The sequence below is a fragment of the Salvelinus fontinalis genome, chromosome 42 (genome assembly GCF_029448725.1).
Source record: "Salvelinus fontinalis isolate EN_2023a chromosome 42, ASM2944872v1, whole genome shotgun sequence".
NCBI classification, from domain to species: Eukaryota; Metazoa; Chordata; class Actinopteri; order Salmoniformes; family Salmonidae; genus Salvelinus; species Salvelinus fontinalis.
The window spans coordinates 24,314,717-24,337,020 of record NC_074706.1 but is presented as its reverse complement, the minus strand read 5'-3'; the positions used below and the strand labels follow the sequence as shown (position 1 = coordinate 24,337,020).

At 41.8% G+C, this 22,304-nt stretch overlaps 1 protein-coding gene and 1 long non-coding RNA gene across 4 annotated transcripts; one reads left to right on the top strand and one right to left on the bottom strand.

Annotated features, from left to right (window-relative positions):
- Positions 1-40: 40 nt before the first annotated feature.
- On the bottom strand, positions 41-8,899 carry LOC129841259 (zinc finger protein 112-like). 3 transcript variants are annotated; one of them, XM_055909452.1, is made up of 7 exons: positions 8,611-8,899; positions 8,256-8,386; positions 7,891-8,070; positions 4,325-4,489; positions 3,601-3,697; positions 3,276-3,403; positions 41-188 (listed from the first exon to the last, which is right to left on the bottom strand). In XM_055909452.1, the coding sequence occupies exons 1-7, from the start codon at positions 8,897-8,899 to the stop codon at positions 138-140; spliced, it is 1,041 nt and encodes a 346-aa protein (XP_055765427.1). In that variant the 3' UTR covers positions 41-137. The 3 variants fall into 3 exon arrangements, with proteins under 3 accessions (XP_055765427.1, XP_055765426.1, XP_055765425.1); XM_055909451.1 differs by having other exon boundaries at positions 95-3,403; XM_055909450.1 differs by lacking the exons at positions 41-188; positions 3,276-3,403; positions 3,601-3,697; positions 4,325-4,489 and having other exon boundaries at positions 4,514-8,070.
- On the top strand, positions 8,891-12,674 carry LOC129841268 (uncharacterized). The gene is made up of 3 exons (XR_008757297.1): positions 8,891-8,979; positions 10,431-11,404; positions 11,797-12,674. It is a non-coding gene; the product is annotated as an uncharacterized LOC129841268 (long non-coding RNA).
- Positions 12,675-22,304: the final 9,630 nt, after the last annotated feature.

Genomic DNA, 22,304 nt, shown 5'->3' with positions numbered 1-22,304 from the left:
AAAAGACAGACCGTGTCTTCTCAGTTTCATCACGCTCGCCACCGGGTCTGCGTCGCACCAAACGGCGGGCATCACAGACACAGGGAATCTTCAATTTCAGTTGCTCCACCTCAACGGCACCCCAGTAATCACTCCTTTCAAGTCACAGGTCTTGTCCCGAGGCCTGTGACGTGAAGCACCTGCTCCCTCTGGGCGGAAGAAAAACAGAAAATCATCACAAGCCTACTTCGAGCTACCTTCACCAATTTAACAGTATCCACATACTTTTGTACCCAGCTACATATCGGAGGTCATTTTGCAGGGCTCTGGCAGTGCTCCTCCTTGCACAAAGGCGGAGGTAGCGGTCCTGCTGCTGGGTTGTTGCCCTCCTACGGCCTCCTCCACGTCTCCTGATGTACTGGCCTGTCTCCTGGTAGCGCCTCCATGCTCTGGACACTACGCTGACAGACACAGCAAACCTTTTTGCCACAGCTCGCATTGATGTGCCATCCTGGATGAACTGCACTACCTGAGCCACTTGTGTGGGTTGTAGACTCCGTCTCATGCTACCACTAGAGTGAGAGCACCGCCAGCATTCAAAAGTGACCAAAACATCAGCCAGGAAGCATAGGAACTGAGAAGTGTTCTGTGGTCACCACCTGCAGAATCATTCCTTTTTTGGGGGTGTCTTGCTAATTGCCTATAATTTCCACCTTTTTGTCTATTCCATTTGCACAACAGCATGTGAAATTTATTGTCAATCAGTGTTGCTTCCTAAGTGGACAGTTTGATTTCACAGAAGTGTGATTGACTTGGAGTTACATTGTGTTGTTTAAGTGTTCCCTTTATTTTTTTTGAGCAGTGTATATATACACATATATATACAGTTGAAGTCAGAAGTTTACATACACTTATGTTGGAGTCAATAAAACTCATTTTTCAACCACTCCACAAATTTCTTGTGAACAAACTATAGTTTTGGCAAGTCGGTTAGGACATCTACTTTGTGCATGACACAAGTAATTTTTCCAACAATTGTTTACAGACAGATTATTTCACTGTATCACAATTCCAGTGGGTCAGAAGTTTAAATACACTAAATTGGCTGTGCCTTTAAACAGCTTGGAAAATTCCATAAAATTATGTCATGGCTTTAGAAGCTTCTGATAGGCTAATTTACATAATTTGAGTCATTTGGAGGTGTACCAGTGGATGTATTTCAAGACCTACCTTCAAACTCAGTGCCTCTTTGCTTGACATCATGGGAAAATCAAAATAAATCAGCCAAGACCTCCACAAGTCTGTTCATCCTTGGGAGCAATTTCCAAACGCCTGAAGGTACCACGTTCATCTGTACAAACAATAGTACGCGAGTATAAACACCATGGGACCATGCAGCCGTCATACCGCTCAGGAAGGAGACGCGTTCTGTCTCCTAGAGATGAACGTACTTTTGTGGGAAAAGTGCAATCAATCCCAGAACAACAGCAAAGGACCTTGTGAAGATGCTGGAGGAAACAGTTACAAAAGAATCTATATCCACAGTAAAACAAGTCCTATATCGACATAACCTGAAAGGCCGCTCAGCACGGAAGAAGCCACTGCTCCAAAACCACCATAAAAAAGCCAGACTACGGTTTGCAACTGAACATGGGACAAAGATTGTATTTTTTGGAGAAATGTCCTCTGGTTTGATGAAACAAAAATAAACTGTTTGGCCATAATGACCATTGTTATGTTTGGAAGAAAAAGGGGGAGGCTTGCAAGCCGAAGAACACCATCCCAACCGTGAAGAAAGGGGGTGGCAGCATCATGTTGTGGGGGTGCTTTGCTCTATCTACTTCTAATTAAAGGAAAAGTTCACCCATTTTGAATGTTATATTGTTTTTGTGCATCTCTGAGTGATGTTCTATCGATTCCCTGTGTCATTTCATGATTTCATTGCCGTTCAAGCAGGCAGAAATGCGTCCGGTATGACGTAGCACCGTGTTAAGTCTCTCACTACACTGGAAGTTAATATTACTTTTAGATCGTGAATATTAGGAATATTACTTTTAGATCGTGAAAACATCTATCATACATCTCAGATTTCAATACTGGCTGATGTCATAACTCGGGGAGGATGTCTTCTCTCTAATGAGCCTTTAAACATGCTATTGCGATATTCCTACCTCAAGAAATGTGTAATTTAAAATTATTCCTATTTGTCTGCCTCTTTAGTCCAGGGTGCATTGCATAGTGCCGTTGACAGAGATGTTACAGAAAGGAGATAGGAATCCAATGAATGAAGCAACGTATAACGCCCCACCCAGCAGACTGTCGACCAATCGCATTCATGTTGTCATACTGAGTCACGCGGTTGCTAAGCTAATCATCACGCAATCCCTTCTCAAAATCAGTGTATATGTCGAGAAACATGCCTATTTTCCTCTAAAGTACATAATGTCACGATTCCAAAGCTATATGATATTACAGATAGCAAGTTCATTATTTAAAATCTCTGAAAATATTTGTAATATTGTACTTCTTGACAAAATTAGTGCTAATGTTGAGTTTCTGAATTGCTCAGAATGCACTGTGCGGGCATCTCCTCAAAAGTATATTTGTCGTTGCCAATGTTTGACTCCACTGTGAGGCACATCAATCTGCAGGTTGAACATAGTGAGATTGATACTGCAGCTTATTTAGGCGATTTTACAGCTAAATAGCTACGTCACATGCTGATATTATATTTGGTATTATTGTTTGTAGCTATGTTTGCTAGCTTGCTACATAGCTAGCCAGCCAGCCAATAGAAAGAGCATTGCATTGTGTAGCCGACTTGAGCTTCAACAGATTTCCACAACGATTTCCTTCAAATATACAAATACTCTGATTGGTTAGAGACGATACAATCGCTGATGACTTTGTTTTGTACAACGCCCCTCGTCACCACAAACAACTTCAATGATGGCAGTCTCAGAGTAAAGTGTGTGGCGAATGACAAAGAAGCTAAATCATTTGGTGGGAGTCATCAGGCTAATTGAAGGCAGGCTAAAGGCAATACCTGTTCGGGGGTTAACCTGATGCGCCATCAGTCTCTGTGAATCACAACTATAGGAGCATCACTAGCCGTGTCTGTTCTTTCCCACCACATACGGACACACCGTCCCCGTATACCAAATCTACACCTCGCCCTGGTCTCAGCCAGTCTGTTGTCATGGAGATGCTGTTTTGTGTTCAACTGTCTGTTTCTGGTTGTGGTTAACAGTGTTGTTGCCCAGCCCAGAGCTAAGGACACTTTCCCATCCACTGACCTCCACTATGTCGCCTCTGGTCCTGGCCTGCTCAGTGATGTTGTCCACAGGAACCTTGGCTGCAACAGTCTGGGTCTGGGAATCCAAGATGGCCACCCAGTCTCCTCTATTAGCTTCCAGCCAACCACCTGCAGGAAGAGGTTACATGGCAGAAAACTCAACATATGGAGTTTGAGTCAATTACCTGGTCAAGTTCAAACATTATGATGTTTGTTTTAGTAGATAAACATAAGTTGTATTTATTTCATTTTATGCAAGCGCATCTCTATTCCTATTGATGTAGTACATAGTATATATATGTTCTCAATATGTATTTCTCCCTTACCTTCATCCCAGATCTTTATTCCACTCTCTGGTCTGTTCTCTATTGTCTCCTCTTTGACCAGCTGCAGATCAGGCATCCCATCCTCTTTGTCTACTGACTGTAAGAGATAGAGGGAGAGGATCAAGAAATCTGATATGATTTGATTGGGCAATGAGGGATTGCCATGGATACTATGCAAACATCGTCATTGATTTGATTACTTGACACTCTTTAAAAGGATAGTTGGGGATTTTGGCAACTAGCTTTGCTAACTAGCTTAGCGCAAAGAATGGAAGTCTTCGGTTACACCAAATCCAGTTTTTGTGCTAAGCTAGTTAGCACTGGCTCGTGAAATTCCCTCTAACTTCCTGGATATTGGACGCAGAGACGTAAAAATGATATCCACCGGTTCATCTGACTTATCCGTTTAATGGTTTGATAATTCAAAAGGCATGGTCCCAGACTTAAGACTAAATTAATCAAGACCTGGGCCCGTATCCACAAAGTGTCTTGGTGTAGGAGTGCTGATATAGGATCTGTCCATTCAATCATATTTATTATGAACAGCGATGAGCACTCATACTCTGAGATACTCTGAGTAACAGTGCTGATTGAGGATCAGGTCTTATTCATTATGATCTAAAAAGACAAAACTGATTCTAGATCTACACTCCTACTCTGAGAGGCTTTCTGGATACAGGCCCTGACCTAATACCATTCAGACAGTAGTTTACAGTGGACTCACCTCACTGAGACTGTGTGTGGTCCTGTGCTGCTCAGCTGGTTCCTCTGTGGGTTCAGGAGGAGGTGTAGTCTGGTTGTCCTCCATGACCATGGTCCCCTCAGGGTTCCCCAGACCCTCCTCACACCCCTCCTCCTTCACCAGCAGCACCTCTGGACCCTCCTCCTCCTGGAAGAGAGAGGTGATAGACTACAGACATACAATCCCTCAGGTACGTACACACAGATAAACACACTTTCAACATGGAGTGTTTACCCATCCCCACTACACTTGAGTCCTATACTGTAGTTACAGAATTACTTCATTGTTGTTAAACCCATCATGGTGGACATAAATATGTTGTTGTGGGTAAATAAGTTAGCTATCATAAGTCAAGTCATACAACCCTGACTAAACTATTTTGTACAGTGTACAGTAGGTGTACAGTAGGTGTTTCTTAGTGTGTAGGTATATTTAGTAAGTATATATTGGTTATAAAGCACTGTTGTGTGTGTGAATAGTGTGAGACCAGATCTGATGTACAGTTCATTCGGACCCCTTGACTTTTCCCCCATTTTGTTGTTGCAGCTTTATTCTAAAATTGATTAAATCATTATTTCCCTTTCATCAATCTACACACAATACCCCATAATGACAAAGCAAAAACAGGTTGACATTTTTGCAAATGTATTAAACATAAAAAATATCCCATTTACATAAGTATTCAGACCCTTTACTCAGTACTTTGTTGAAGCACCTTTGGCAGCCTCGACACTTCTTGGGTAGGCCGCTACAAGCTTGGCACACCTGTATTTGGGGAGTTTCTCCCATTCTTCTCTGCAGATCTTCTCAAGCTCTGTCTGGTTGGATGGGGAGCATCGCTGCACAGCTATTTTCAGGTCTCTCCAGAGATGTTAGATCGGGTTGAAGTCTGGGCTCTGGCTGGACCACTCAAGGACATTTGGAGCCTTGTTCTGAACGCACTCCCGTGTTGTGTTGGCTGTGTCCTACGGATCATTGTCTTGGCTGTGTGCTTCGGATCATTGTCCTGTTGGAAGGTGAACCTTCGCCCCCTGTCTAAGGTCCGGAGCGCTCTGGAGCAGGTTTTCATCAAGGATCTCTCTTCACTTGCTCCGTTCATCTTTCCCTCGATCCTGATTAGTCTCCCAGTCCCTGCCTCTGAAAAACATCCCCACAGCATGATGCTGCCACCACCATGCATTAATGTAGGGATGGTGCCAGGTTTCCTCCAAACTTGACGTTTGGTATTCAGGCCAAAGAGTTCAATATTGGTTTCATCAGACCAAAGAATATTGTTTCTCATGGTCTGAGAGTTATTTATGTGCATTTTGGCAAACTCCAAGCGGGCTGTCATGTGCCTTTTACTGAGGAGTGGCTTCCGTCTGGCCACTCTACCATAAAGGCATTATTGGTGGAGCACTGCAGAGATGTTTGTCCTTCTGGAAGGTTCTCCCATCCCCACAGAGCAACTCTGGAGCTCTGTCAGAGTGACCATCAGGTTCTTGGTCACCTCCCTGACCAAGGCCCTTCTCCCTTGATTGCTCAGTTTGGTCGGGTGGCCAGCTGTAGGAAGAGTCTTGGTGGTTCCAAACTTCTTCCATTTAAAATGATGGAGGCCACTGTGTTCTTGGGGACCTTCAATGCTGCAGAAATGTTTTGGTACCCTTCCCCAGATCTGTGCCTCGAGACAATCCCGTCTCTGAGCTTTACGTACAATTCCTTCAACCTCATGACATGGTTTTGCTCTGACATGCACTGTCAAATGTGGGACCTTATATAGACAGGTGTGTGCCTTTCCAAATCATGTCCAATCAATTTAATTTACCACAGGTGGACTCCAATTAAGTCGTTGAAACATCTCAAAGATGACTGATGGAAACAGTATGCACCTGAGCTCAATTTCAAGTCTCTTAGCAAAGGGTCTGAATATTTATGTAAATGAGGCAATCTTTTTATTTTTTTCTAAAAACCTGTTTTCACTTTGTCCTTATGGGGTATTGTGTGTAGATTGAGGGGAAAAAAATATTTTCATACATTTTAGAATAAGGCTGTAAAGTAACAAATGTGGAAATAGTCAAGGGGTCTGAATACTTTCTGAAAGCACAGTATATTAAAGGAAATTTCAATGAAATGTCCCATTTTGTGTTTATTAAACAAAAACGTTTTAAATACACCATATGTAAACCAAAAAATGTCTCAACTAAAAATCAGCATTTACTTGATAAACTGCATACATTTTCTCTTTAAAAAAGTATTTGGGAAAAAATGTATTAGTTGAATGGAAGTAATGAAATACTGTAGTCATTTGTGAACATTATATAGCCTACACAGTACAAACACAATATGTAACAGACTTTTTCAGCTCACACATTTCCATATATCACACAACGTCTGGATGCAATATTAAACACTGAAATCTGTTACTCTCGTTATTACAAATGCATCTGTGGTTTTTTTCTGCAGACAACAAAGAATTATTATTTTTTTCTTTAATGCAGGGTTTGATTTAAACGTCAGAAGCTATGTTATAGAGTGGAATGTCTTTTCTGCTGGTGTATACTGAGGTAGCTCCTTTCTGAGAACCTCTACCAGCAGTGCGTTCAGACAAACGGCCTCTCTCCCGTGTGGACCTTCAAGTGCATCTTCAAATGGTGGTGGCGGGAGAACCTCTTCTCACACAGGGGGCAGCTGTAAGGTTTCTCCCCTGTGTGGACCCTCTGATGCCTCTTCAGGTCACCAGCCTGAGTGAAGCGCATGTTACACTGGGTACAGCTGTAGGGTTTCTCCCCTGTGTGGATCCTCTGGTGGATCTCCACCTTCTGGGAGCAGCTGAAGCCTTTGTTACAGAACATGCAGAGGAACCGTTTTTCTTTACTACCGCCTGATATTGCTCCCCCTCCCCGAGCCTGGGCTCTAGCCCTGTCATTTGAGTTCAATGACTGATTGAAAAAGACACGGCCATGTGAATCGGAAGGTGCCATTGACGTAGACACTGGGTCGCGATCCCTGAACACGTGTAAAGGGGAGTGGGTCGTAACATTTGGATTTGTCTCTAAGCTTTCCCTGTAGTCTAAGAAGAGACTGGTGTTGCCCTGTGAGTGTCCTTCCCCTAAGTGAGTCACGTCTACATTCCATGGCAGAGGGGAGTCGCCCTCCACTTTCACAGTCACCTCATCCACGACTATAACCTCCTCTTTCTTATCTAGGCACCCTTCAGAGTATACACTACTACTATACCGGTTCCATTCCCCTCTAAACAGATCAGTCTGTCTCTCTAAACCCAAGGATATGTTGCCAGGGTCCATCTCTGTAGTGTAAGAACAAGACGGATCATCATTACCACCAGTGTCTAACATGTCACCATCCCCACAGGAATGAACAGGCCTCTGGCTCTGGTGAAATACCGGTAAGTACTCTGAGCCGGGAGCAGGAGGACAGCCCAGTGGCCCCTGCCCCAGTCTCTCTGAGTCTGATATTTGTTCAGATCCTGTGTCTAAGAGCCTGTGTGTCACAGTTAAAGTCTTGGTGTCTGCCTCTGAATTGAGGACGGCGTCCGGCCTTCCACTGACCTCCATGATGCTGCGTCGGGTCCCGGGCTGAGATGCGGCGGCAGCGGTGGTGGGGTCCTCCGTGGCTTCATAGGGCGCTCCAGCTGCTCCAGTCTGGATGTCTCTGCTGTGCCGTGGGTTCTCCTCTCCTTCAGATCTCTCCTGCTTGACCCCAGGGCCTGCAGTCTCTGCATCTGCAGACTGACAAAAAGAGAGGAGGTTATTACCATTACATGAGTGGAATTGGATAACAATGCCATAGGGAAGTCTCCCCTATGGCAGATACATTTGGATGTATATGTAAGCAAGTGAATAGCCGAGGGAAGCCTTTCTGAAACTTGTCACATTTGTGTACTGTAATTTTAACGGAACACTATTGCACTTACCTCTATTACGATAACGTGCTGGGTTGAGGTTCCACTCCCTTCATCTACAGCTATGGGTTCGTCATTTCTCCATGTATTGTGGCCCACTGGCTTCACAAAGTTCCTGTGGCTTCCAGTGAGATATCCTTCACCTGAGAGAGTGATTGGGTGAAAAGAGGTAGTTAGGTTAGGTGCTGTCAATGCTCAACGCTATATTGACCATTGTACACTACTGAGTTTTGACGCAGTCTAGAATTGGCAAGGATGTAAGTAACAAACACTTCTCACAACTTCTTGCAAGATAACTAAGTAATCAGGGGAATTATTGCATACTATCCAAACACATGTGGTCAGAAGGGAACGGGGCAAAATGTACCTCTTGCCATTCCTCTGTATCGGTCGACGATCTTGACACTACTGGGACGACTGGCGACGACGCGCTCTCGTATTGTCTTCTCTGCGCGCTCCCGTGCCACCTTCAGTTCCAGTAGTTGTAGTTTCCTCCGCAAACCCCTATTTTCTTTCTGGCTTTGAGAAATTTCCAAACGAAACACTGCATAGTCATCGTCTACAAGTTTACAGATCTCTGCTACGGCTGCATTCGCTAGCACCTCCATAATGGAGGCTATTTGAGTGTGAAAAACCATACAGTTAACGTTAGCCATTGTTAGCAGCTAGTTAGCGTCACCTAGATAACATCTATCAACCAAGTCCTGTCTCCAACGCGAATTAAAGACTACTTGGGGTACGTATGTGATGCTTAGCAGTTAAATTAGTCATATTTTTAGTTCCATTAGGTTAATAAATGTCTAAATAATAACAATAAAAACGCTAACGTGAAAATTGTTTTCGTGCACTGTTTACTTCCTTTTTAGACTGAAGAGAAAGGATTTCATTGGTTAGCGTCATGGGGCGTGATTAAATGGAACAAGGAGTGTTCTTAGCTGCTCCTTGAAATGCTATTTCTTGCTGCATTACAAATTCATCAAAATAATTTACAGCCATAGTGTATCCACCACTGAAGTATACATAAATACAAATTAACAATCACAACTTTTCATGATCAGTATCCGTGACACTCAGAGCAGACTTGTTTAGAAAGAACAGGGTGTTATCTATAATATATATCTATATATACACAGTACCAGTCAAAAGTTTGGACACACCTACTCATTCCAGGTTTTTCTTTATTTTTACTATTTTCTATATTGTAGAATAATAGTGTACACATCAAAACTATGAAATAACACATATGGAATCCCGTAGTGTTAAACAAATCAAAATATATTTTATTTTTGATATTCTTCAAAGTGGCCACCCTTTGCCTTGATGACAGCTTTGCACACTCTTGGCATTCTCTCAACCAGCTTCATGAGGAATGTTTTTCCAACAGCCTTGAAGGAGTTCCCATATATGCTGAGCACTGTTTTTCCTTCACTCTGTGGTCCAACTCACCCCAAACCATCTCAAGTGCAAACTATGTTACAAGAGCTTCTCCTTCCGGAGTAGCCTTATCAGACATAGGAGTGTCCACAACGGGGAGAAATGTAGCAGTGGGGCTTGAGATGTACACAGGGGATATTTAGGGACCATTCTTCAGCTGACATATTATAGTTATCATGTGAAGTGTCTTGGGGTAAAAAGGGTAATTAACCACATACCCCTCATTAACCCTTTTGTTAACTTGTCATTTGAAACAGGCTTGTGTAAATCTGTTTTTAGAGAGACAGTAAATATAGCCTAGAACAAGAACAGTTGAATATTTACCTGACTAACTAGATCACAGGTGTCAAACTCATTCCACGGGGGCCGAGTGTCTGCGGGTTTTCGCTCCTCCCTTGTACTTGATTGATGAATTAACATCACTAATTATTTAGGAACTCCCCACACCTGGTTGTCTAGGGCTTTATTGAAAGGAAAAACCAAAAACCTGCAGACACTAGGCCCTCCGTGGAATGAGTTTGACACCCCTGAACTAGATGGAATAAATTAAGTTTATTATGCTCTACTCTATCCTTGCTAATATGCTGTTCCTTCTAAACAAGTCTGCTCTCTGCTTAAAAGATACTGATCATAGGAGATTTGATGTATAACGTAATAAACAGTGCCGTATTTCAAAAAACAGCTTGCATACTTTAAAAAATTTAACCACACCCTTTGAGCTATGAGCCAATCAATAAGATCCTTTATTTTCAGTGTAAACGGAAGTGGCTGGGTCCCAGGTAGCCAAAAGGACTTTAAAACCAAGAAGTAATTGATATTCATGCTCTACGAGGTGAGGCCAAAGGTAAGATTAGAGCAATTATGATAGATGTGTGGTAGAAGAGGTGGGACTCAGAACCCAAGGGCTGCCAGCCATAGAAAGGTCGGTGGACCAAGATTCAAATTAGGAAGAAAGAGGTGGTGTTTGCGTTTAGGACATTGTACATTGAACTCGTCCTTATATCTGGTTGGCAAGCATGCAAATGGTTTGTGTACAGAGTGTATGGTTGATGAAACAGTGATCCATGTGTTGATGTAAGTACAAGGCTCTTCATTTTCTTAGTAATACAGGATTAGATGGGAGGGTTTATTTTCATGTTTATTTCTTTCTTTAGTCTATTAATTTAGTTGTGATTGACTACACACTCCGTCCAGTACAGTATGTGGCGGGATGTAATTAACGTTTGAGGACCGCAATAATATTATAGAAGTAAACGGAAGTCAAGTGGTCAAAAACAAATTTCACGTTAGTGTTTTTATTGTTTAGACGTTTAACACCATATAACTCAATATGACTAATTGAACTACACCGCATTACATACATGCCTCAGGTAGTGTTTAATTTGCGTTGGAGACTGTACTTGGTTGATTTATGTTATCTAGGTAACGCTAGCTAGCTGCTTAGATAACAATGGCTAATTGTATGCTTTTTCACACTCAAATCGCCTCTGTCATGGAGGTGCTGGCAAATGCAGCCGTGGCAGACATCTGTAAACTCGTAGACGACGACTATGCAGTGTTTCGTTTGGAAATAACTCAAAGCCAGAAAGAAAACAGGGCATTGCGGAGGAAACTACTGGAACTGAAGGTGGCACGGGAGCGCGCAGAGAGAACAATACGAGATCGCGTCCTCGCCAGTCGTCCCAATAGTGTCAAGATCGTCGACCGATACAGAGGAATGGCAAGAGGTACATTTTGCTGAGGCTGCGCAGCCTGGCGACGTTCATAACTCAGTACCTGTCGCTCCGTCGCGGTTCATATATAGCTCAGTGTCTGTCGCCCCGTTTCCTTCTGCACATGTGTTCAAATGTGTAAACCAGAATTGGGTCTTGTAAACCAGGATAGTAAGCACTTGTGCATTGACACTCATATTCTAACCAGATTCTTAATTTACTTATTTTCCTATGATCTACTCAATGAAAGCAATGTGATGCATGTTACATAATACATCGATCAATAAATAGTTTATCAAGAATGATAAGTCTTACATCCTTGTCAATTCTAGCCAGTGTTTGATAAATATGCCGTTGAGCATTGACTGTAGCTAACCTACGCCTCTTTTCCCCAATCACTCTCCCAGGTGAACATCTCACTGGAGGCCACAGGAGCTTTGTGAAGCCAGCGGGTCACAATACATGGAGCCATGGCCACCCAATCACTGTTGAGGGCACAGGAACCTCAACTCAGAACATTGTCGTAATAGAGAGCAATATTAATGGCATCTTTTTGTATGCACTAACTGAGGCTAACTCCGTCATGGCTCATTGGCCAAAGCCTATGGGGAAATTAATGTTTATTTTTATAAATCCCGAAAATAAGGTCTGGTAAACACAGGCTTAGGAGATCTTATGTGTTTTGTTCTCAGTCTCATCAGCTAACATTGAAGTTAAGCAGTTATGTAATCAAAACAAGTAAAGATAATGTGCTAACATGTAGTTTTTTTTTTTTTTTTTAACTCTACACCTGCCTTTGACGTCTCACTACCTTGTCAGATGGACCCAAAGTTTTTTCATTACATAGTTCTGGAACCGATAAAACGATAAACCTTGTAGAGATATGGTTGCAGCCTGGAGCAAAACAATACACCATCCATGCATTTTCGTTCGATCTGGTAAAGGCCTCCACAGACTGTATGTATGATTTTAGCTGTCTTGTGTGGGCAAATTCTTAGGTCGTAAACGATTTATAGGACGTCTTGGCTTGTTCAGTGTGACGGTCTAGGTCTGCCGATTAAGTACCACTACGTGCATTCTTAAGTTTAGAAATGTTTAACCTTTATATTGTGTAGAGTGGGTGGTGTTAAAAGCTGATCCTGGTGACTGACCCTTAGGTACAAAATATAATAGTTTGATTTAAGCGTTAACATGCTTGCAATAAGAAGGATTTCCCTAATCATTTTCATGACATAAATGAAATCAGGCTACCTGGTGAGATTTTTGTGTTTATCAAAATAAACATTCTACCACAGCATCCATGTTATTTTTGGGAAGCCTATTTGAGTTTGGACAGTTTGTATGTGAGCTAGTTCTAAGATGCATACTTTCAGTTTTTCCCGAACTCGCTACACTCGCACATACAGTGGCAAGAAAAAGTATGTGAACCCTTTGGAATTACCTGGACTAATGCATAAATTGGTCATATAATTTGATCTGATCTTCATCTAAGTCACAACAGTCTACATCACCTAATAACACATATTATTGTATTTTTCTTGTCTATATTGAATACATAATTTAAACATTTAGTGTAGGTTGGAAAAAGTATATGAACCCCTAGGCTAATGACTTCGCCAAAAGCTAATTGGAGTCAGGAGGCAGATAACCTGGAGTCCAATCAATGAGACAGATGAGGTGTTGATTTGCGCTGCCCTGCACAATTAAAAATTTAAAAATCACAAAAAATCACAATTTGAGTTTGCTATTCACAAGAAGCATTGCCTGATGTGAACCATGCATCAAACAAACAAGATCTCAGAAGACATACGATTAAGAGTTGTTGACTTGTATAAAGCTGGAAAGGGCTAACAAAGTATCTCTAAAAGCCTTCATGTTCATCAGTCCACGGTAAGACACGTGTTCTATAAATGGATAAAGTTCAGCACTGTGGCCGTCCTGCAAAGATGACTGCAAGAGCACAGTGCAGAATGCTCAATGAGAGTAAGAAGAATCCTAGAGTGTCAGCTAAAGACTTAGTAATCTCTGGAACATGCTAACATCTCTGTTGATGAGTCTACGATACGTAAAACACTTAACAAGAATGGTGTTCATGGGAGGACACCACAGAAGAAGCCTCTGCTCCCCCCCCCCCCCCCCCCAAAAAAAAATAACAAATCTGCATGTCTGAAGTTTGCAAAAGAGCACCTGGATGTTCCACAGTGCTACTGGCAAAATATTCTGTGGACAGATGAAACTACAGTTGAGTTGTTTGGAAGTAACACACAACACTGTGGAGAAAAAAAGGCACAACACACCAACATCAACCTCATCCCAATGGTAAAGTATGGTGGAGGGAGCGTCATGTTTTGGGGCTGCCTCAAGGCCTGGACAGCTTGCTATCTTTGATGGAAAAATGTATTTGTAAGTTTATCAAGACATTCTGCAGGAGAATGTAAGGCTATCTGACCACCAATTGACGCTCAACAGAAGTTGGGTGATACAACAGGACAACGACCCAAAACACAGAAGTAAATCAACAGAATGGCTTCAACAGAAGAAAATACAACTTCTGGCATGTCAGTCCTGACCTCAACCGGATTGAGATGTTGTGGCGTGACCTCAAGAGAGCGGTTCAAACCAGACATCCCAAGAATATTGCTGAACTGAAACAGTTTTGTATAGAGGAATGGTCCAACGTTCCTCCTGACCATTGTGCAGGTCTGATCCACAACTACAGAAAACGTTTGGTTGAGGTTATTGCTGCCGGGAGGTGTCAACCAATTATTAAATCGAAGGGTTAACATACTTTTCCCACCCTGCGCTGTGATAGTTTACACAGTGTGTTCAATAAAGACATAAATGTATAATTATTTGTTATTAGTTTAAGCAGACTGTTTGTCTATTGTTATTACTTGGTGGAAGATCAAATCACATTTTAGGACCAGTTTATGCAGAAATCCAAAGGGTTCACGTGCTTTTTCGTGCCACTGTAAGCATAGAGTGAGACTTGCGCTGCTGGTGCTGGCACATGGGCAGATCAAACACACCGCTGCAGTTGATGTAGCCTATGTCGGCTAACGTAGCAAAGCAAGCCAATCACAGAATGTGACGACAGAACTGAACCAAATTATCCTTTTGTCAATAGGGGGTGCTATTTGCACTTTGTAATAATTTCGTTCCCAAATTAAACTGCCTCGTACTCAATTCATGCTCGTACAATATGCATATTATTATTATTACTATTGGATAGAGAACACTCTAGTTTCTAAAACCGTTTGAATTATTTCTCTGAGTGAAACAGAACTCATTCTGCAGCACATTTCCTGTCGAAGTGAGATTTCTGAAATCGAGGTCCCTGTTCTAGGGTCAGTTTAAGTCCCCATGTAAGCTATGGGGCTACATGCACTGCATACGCCTTCCTCTAGATGTCAGTAAGCGGTGAGAATTTGAACTGAGTGGATTGTGAAATCTGGGGGACTATAAAAGCTCATGGAACGGAAGTACCGTTCTTTTCAACGGGGCGCCTGGCGCAAGAGGGACATCACAATGGCGTCCTGCAAAAGCTTTCGTTTTAGCAGTTCTATATCTCCAGTCATGTTTTTATTCGTTATAGGTGTTAAAGACATCACAAGGTAGTTAATTTAAACCGACTTATAGCAGTTTATATCAGTTTATTGCGATTTTCTGGGATTTCTTTGTGACGCGCTATCACGAGTTGGACACCTCTCCAGTGGATGGCTATCGTTAGCTGCTATTTCTACAGGAGAAGAGGACATCTTTCAACCAAAATACGATTGTTCTGGAGAAAGGACACCTTGCCCAAGATTCTGATGGAAGCTCAGCAAATAGTAAGCAGTCTTTATGCTGTTAATTCGTATTTATGTTGACAAATGTCAAATAATAATTCCGCCATGAATTTCGGTGCGGTCTCGCTTTAGCGCACGCTGTATTGCGCAGTAACGTTAATTTTAAAAATCTAACACAGCGGATGAATTAAGAACTAATGTATCTTTCATTTGCTGTCCAACCTGTATTTTTTTTTGTCAAGTTTATGATTACTTATTGATTAGAATAGGTGCCTCTCCAAGATGGCGCTGGACAGATGGCTTGAAGTTTTGGCCACTAATCACATTGTATAACCACGATTTGTGCCGCTAAATATGCACATTTTCGAACAAACCCTAAATGCATTGTGTAATATGATGTTACAGGACTGTCATCTGATGAAGAATATCAAGGTTAGTCAAAAATTATATCTTTTGCCTGTTTGTTACTATCGCTAACCTTTGCAGCTGGTAAATGGTGTTGTGTTTCTGGCTATTGTGGTAAGCTAATATAATGCTATATTGTGTTTTCGCTGTAAAACACTTAGAAAATCTGAAATATTCGCTGGATTCACAAGATCTGTGTCTTTCATTTGCTGTACGCTGTCTTTTTTTAAGAAAAGTTTTATGAGTAATTAGGTAATACACGATGGTCTCTGTAGTTATTCTAGTTGCTTTGGTGAGAGTTGTGATGGTGGCTGCAATGGTAAACTATGATTTATACCTGAAATATGCACATTTTTCTAACAAAACATATGCTATACAATAAATATGTTATCAGACTGTCATCTGATGAGGTTGTTTCTTGGTTAGTGGCTATATCTTTATTTGGTCGAATTTGTGATAGCTACTGATGCAGTAAAAAAATGGTGGAGTAAAAAAAGTGGTGTCTTTTGCTAACGTGGTTAGCTAATAGATTTACATAGTGTCTTCCCTGTAAAACATTTTAAAAATCAGAAATGATGGCTGGATTCACAAGATGTGTATCTTTCATCTGGTGTCTTGGACTTGTGATTTAATGATATTTAGATGCTAGTATTTACTTGTGACGCTAGGCTATGCTAGTCAGCTTTTTTCTGAAGGGGGTGCTCCCGGATCCGGGTTTGGGAGGAACTAGAAGTTAAACAATCTGGCCAGGTTGATATCAAGATTTTGGTAACGTGTAGGTCCGTTTGGAGTCGCATTCCAAAAATACAGCCACAAATCTACGTAGAGAGCGACGTAAACGGACCTTCGTCGGCTCCGTTTGCGTCGACTATGTAGATCCCTTTAAGCAGAAAGCTAACTAGCATTTGGGCGGACTGTAGCGTAGACTAGTGTGCGTGGTCCGCGTAGATGTAAAAAAAAAAAAAAAACTTTTCGGACAGTTAGGAAATGACATATTTTGAGCACATAAAGGCTTCGTAATTCATAGGTCGTGTTAACTGACTTATATCACCTCATAGAACAAAACCTATAAGATCTTCTAAACCTTGTTACACCGAGACACGAGGTTATATCGCCAAACGACATGATTTCCCCCCATAGAAATGCCCAACGAACCAGAGGTAGAAAATGCTAACTCATTTAGTTTTTTTAGTACTACAAGCTGGCGAGCTATATAGTGTTGCATAAAACACTCAGTCTATTCAGTCATTTGTCAATCTTTTTAACTGATGCGAAGTGAGATTTCACTTGTAACTAACCTCAATTAGAAACGATTTACTCTCTCTCTGTTACTTTCATGTAGGCTATTTTTGCTTTGATCTCATCAGAAGCTCTATTTCTCATGTGTGCTGTTATTCATTAATCTGTGTTGGATACGGTCCATCACGATCTGCAAATATGAGTTGCGGTTGCCTTTTTCCTATGGGAAAAAACAAATGCTTTTTGTTGAATATTATGAGTACAGTAATGCTTCTGGCATTTCTGGAAAGGTAAACTTCTCCCCTTTCAACGAAACCACTTATTTACCCCCTTGCCAGTTATGATGGGGAGAAAATCAGAGCTGTAAATGGTTTAACCTGTAGCCAAGGCTGTATAGTTTATGGCTGGCATTGGTTACAATCTGCTACAATATCAATGTTGCCAGCTAAGGTATAGGAGGAGGGGATAGTAGACCTAATTGTACAAGGCTATCTGAATGTGCACATGATGGAAGTTAGAGGTAGCCTAAATATTAATTTAAAATAAAAACAATGCACTGATTTGTGACTAAAATGGCTGTGACTAAGGGAGTCCACGATGGAAGTTAAGTTAGAGGTTTGTATGAACTGTTCAAAAAATAAAACTACAATGACTAAAATTGTGAATACAACTAGACTAAAACTGTCCGGAGTTGTAGTCTACTGATAACTAAGGACGAAATTACTAAAATTGGACTAAGACAAAGGTATTTTAGTCATAAAGACTAAAACTAAATCTAAAATTGGTGACAATTAACACTGCAGCCATCCATCTCTGTTCTCCCCAAAGAGTCATCCTTCAGGCTAGTAGGTTAGCCTAGCAGCCTGCTGTCTGATGAAATCACAATTTCAGTAGTTCAAGGTAGATAAGCCATACTTTTAAGACTGCTAAAAAACAACTATCAATCAATTTGATGTATTGTCGGGTAGCGATACCTAAGCAACCACATTATCTCTCGTCTCTCTATCGCTATTCCTCTCCATGTCTGTCTGCCAGCCCCACAGGCAATAACATTGAGAACTGGCAGATGTAGATGCAATTCGTTCTGGTTATTGTAGTTAATTACCACGTTTTCTGAGCTTAACTATGAGTTGGGCAACATATCCCAGAGAAATCTCTCTAGAAAAAGCGCACAAATGGTGTGCTGAGAGCACACACCCAAAACAAAGTAAATGGAATTCAAATAATTGAACAGTCCATCAATTAGTTATTAAAAAAACGACATTTCGAAAAATAACTCCGCACTATATCAACTTCTTATTTTGAGCTTATTTAATCTGAACAAATTATTACCAAACTACTACTGGGATACTTACCTAATTAGAAGCAATTTGAATATCAAACTCAAAACAATTATAATTACACAATTACTAATTGTGATGGTGACTGTAGCCATTTTGGAGAACCAGAAAAAAAATTATGAAGGTGACACCACCACTACATAATATAATTGATAAGCCCAGAATGTATTCTCAAAAGGTACAACACGACCTGACACAGTGGAATGGATGGTCTTAAAAAGCAACCATATCCTCTCAGGAGGACATGGGAGCGTGTGAGACTTCTCTACAACATTGTTATTCAACTTAGCTCATGTACCAATAATAAGCTCCTCTTCTGGTCAGTCTGCAGATGCAGAGGCTGCAGATCCTGGGGTCAAGCTGAAGTGGAAGGAAGGAGAGGAGGAACCACACCACAACAGAGACATCCAGACAGCTGGAGTGCTCCCTGTAGCCACGGAGGACCCCACCACCATCCCAGCGCAGCCCTGGACCCAACGCAGCATCATGGAGGTCAGTGGAACGCCGAACGCCGTCCTCAAGTCAGAGACAGACGCTAGACTTTAACTGTAACACACAGGCTCTTACACACAGAATCTGACCACAGATCAGACCCAGAGAGGCTGGGGAGAATGGGCTGTCCTCCTGCTCTCAGCTCAGAATATATACCGGTATTTCACCAGAGTGAGAGGACGGTTAATTCCTGTGGACATGGTGAAGGTGATACGTCAGACACTGGCGGTGATGATCTGTCTTCCTCTTACGCTACAGAGATGGACCCTGGCAACATGTCCTTGGGTTTAGAGAAACAGACTGATCTATCTAGAGGGTACTAGAATCAATACAGTAGTAGTGTATAGTCTGAAGGGTGCCTAGATAAGAAAGGAGAGGGTCTGGTAGTAGATGTGGAGGGCGACGCTCCTCCCACATGGAATGCAGATCATGTCCTAGGAGATGGACACTCGCAGGGCAGAGAATTCTTAGATTACAAGGGAAGCTTAGAGAAAAATCCAAATGTTGCAACCCACTCCCCTTTACACACATTCAGGGATCGCCACCCAGTGTCCACGTCGATGGGGCTTTCGGATTCACAGGGACACGTCTTTTTCAATCAGGTATTGAACTCAAATGACCAAAGGGCAAAGGCTCGGGGAGGGGGAGAAACATCAGGCAATACTAAAGAGAAGCGGTTCCTTTGCGTGTTCTGTAACCAAGGCTTCAGCTGTCCCCAAAAGGTGAGGATCCACACAGGGGAGAAATCCTTCAGCTGCCCCAGTGTGAGAAAAGGTTCTCCCGCCAGGATCACCTGAAGTTGCATCAGAAGGTCCACACATGGAAGAAACCCTACAGCTGCCCCCAGTGTCACATGCGCTTCACCCAGGCTGGCAACCTGAAGATGCACCTGAAGGTCCACATGGGAGAGAGGCCCTTCGCCTGTACGCACTGCGGGAAGAGGTTTTCAGAGAGGAGATACCTCAGGATACACCAGCAGAAAAACCATTCCACTCGATAGCTTCTGACGTTTAGATCAAACCCTGCATTAAAGACAAAGATGAATTTATATTGTTGTCACCTGAAAAGATCAACAATTGTATTTGGAATAACCAGAGTAACAGATTTCAGTGTTGAGTATTCCTGGGTAGACACAGCTTTCACCTGGTCAGTCTATGATCCCTTATTGATCTTACCTGTTAAATCAACTTCAAGAAGGATATTTAAATCTTGAGACAACTGAGACATGGATTGTGTATGTGTGCCATTCAGTGTGAATGTGGGGTATGGTAGTAAGTGCCAGGCGCACTGGTTTGAGTGTGTCACGCACTGCAATGCTGCTGGGTTTTTCACTCAACAGTTTCCTATGTGTATCAAGAATGGTCCACCACCCAAAGGACATCCAGCTAACTTGACAACTGTAGGAAGCATTGGAGTCAACATGGGCCAGCATCCCTGTGGAACTTTTTTGACACCTTGTAGAGTCCATGTCCTGACAAATTGAGGCTGTTCTGATGGCAAAAGGGGTGCAACTCAATATTAGGAAGGTGTTCCTTATGTTTTGTACACTCAATGTACAAGGCATATATAAACCTAAATAGTCTCATGTTGTTTGTACTGTGTAGGATATGATCACAAATTTTCCCAAAACACTTTTAATGAGAAGATGAATACAGTTTATCAAGTTCTTGCAGTTTTTGTTTTTTGTTGTGGTTTTCATATGGTATATTTAACTTGTTTATGTTTAACCACTTCAATTCGTGGAAGTTGGTCAACATGGATAGGGCCAAATTGACATTTAACAGAAATTATAAAAACCATATGCATTACAATGGTAGAAATTGAAAGAACACTTTAGAGTTGATGGGGAAATGTTTTGACCAAAGGTGAAAACACAACAGCTCACCTGACAAGACTGAATCCAAACATTACACTGTTTATGTGCATTTGACATTTACTGTACTTTTCATGCCATTTGTCAATAATGAAATCTGAAATTACTCTGGCAACATATGAATATTCATTGACATTTTGGAGTAGGAAAAAGATAAGTAAAAAATGGTTTGAGTAAGGTCTAAGTGGTCACACCTGTCCAGTGTGCACTGTTCCTAAGTCATTTCAATGCACTTTTATGACTCAAGGAAAGAGCCTTCTACTATAAGGTGCATTTTTATTTTCTATTTTTTTTAGCTCTGCTAACCATGCCATTGAGGAACTGAAGCAAGCACAGTTGCAGTTTTCTGTTTGGAACACAGCTCTGCGTCCCCACCATCACACAAAATATAGACCATGGGACTACATTTGAAGTCGAAGTTTACATACACCTTAGCCAAATACATTTAAACTCAGTTTTTCAAAATTGCTGACATTTAATCCTAGTAAAAATTCCCTGTCTTAGGTCAGTTAGGATCACCACTTTTATTTTAAGAATGTGAAATGTCAGACTATGAGTAGAGAATGATTTATTTCAACTTTAAGTTATTTCATCACATTCCCAGTGGGTCAGAAGTTTGCATACATTCAATTAGTATTGGTAGCATTGCCTTTAAATTGTTTGACTTAGGTCAAACGTTTTGGGTATCCTTCCACAAGCTTCCCACAATAAGTTGGGTGAATATTGGCCCATTCCTCCTGACAGAGCTGGTGTAACTGATTCAGGTTTGTAGGCCTCCTTGCTCGCACATGCTTTTTCAGTTCTGCCAACAAATTTTCTATAGGATTGAGGTCATGGCTTTGTGATGGCCCCTCCAATACCTTGACTTTGCTGTCCTTAAGCCATTTTGCCACAAGTTTGGAAGTATGCTTGGGGTCATTGTCCATTTGGAAGACCCATTTGTGACCAAGCTTGAATTTCCTGACTGATGTCTTGATGTTGCTTCAATATATCCACATAATTTCCTGACTGATGCCTTCTATTTTGTTAAGTGCACCAGTCCCTCCTGCAGCAAAGCACCCCCACAACATGATGCTGCCACCCCCGTGCTTCACGATTGGGTTGGTGTTCTTCAGCTTGCAAGCGTCCTCTTTTTTCCTCCAAACATAACAATGGTCATTATGGCCAAACAGTTCTATTTTTGTTTCATCAGACCAGAGGACATTTCTCCAAAAAGTACGATCTTTGTCCCCATGTGCAGTTGCAAACCGTAGTCTGGCTTTTTTATGGCGGTTTTGGAGCAGTGGCTTCTTCCTTGCTGAGCGGCCTTTCAGGTTATGTCGATATAGTACTCGTTTTACTGTGGGTATAGATACTTTTGCACCTGTTTCCTCCTTTGCTGTTGTTCTGGGATTGATTTGCACTTTTCGCACCAAAGTACGTTCATCTCTAGGAGACGGAACGCGTCTTCTTGCTGAGCAGTATGACGGCTGCGTGGTCCCATGGTGTTTATACTTGCGTACTATTGTTTGTACAGATGAACGTGGTACCTTCAGGCGTTTAGAAATTCCTCCCAAGGATGAACCAGACTTGTGGAGGTCTACAATTTTTTTTCTGAGGTCTTGGCTGATTTCCTTTGATTTTCCCATGATGCCAAGCAAAGAGGCACTGAGTTTGAAGGTAGGCCTGGAAATACATCCACAGGTACACCCCCAATTGACTCAAATGATGTCAATTAGCCTATCAGAAGCTTCTAAAGCCATGACATTTCCTGGAATTTTCCAAGCTGTTTAAAGGCA

Coding starts and splice junctions, on each gene's coding strand:
- LOC129841259 (XM_055909450.1), bottom strand. CDS start 8,899: ATGGCTAACGTTAACTGTATGGTTTTTCACACTCAAATAGCCTCCATT. Junction 8,387..8,610: donor ATACAGAGGAATGGCAAGAG/GTACATTTTGCC, acceptor TCACTCTCTCAG/GTGAAGGATATCTCACTGGA. Junction 8,071..8,255: donor AGCACGTTATCGTAATAGAG/GTAAGTGCAATA, acceptor TCTTTTTGTCAG/TCTGCAGATGCAGAGACTGC.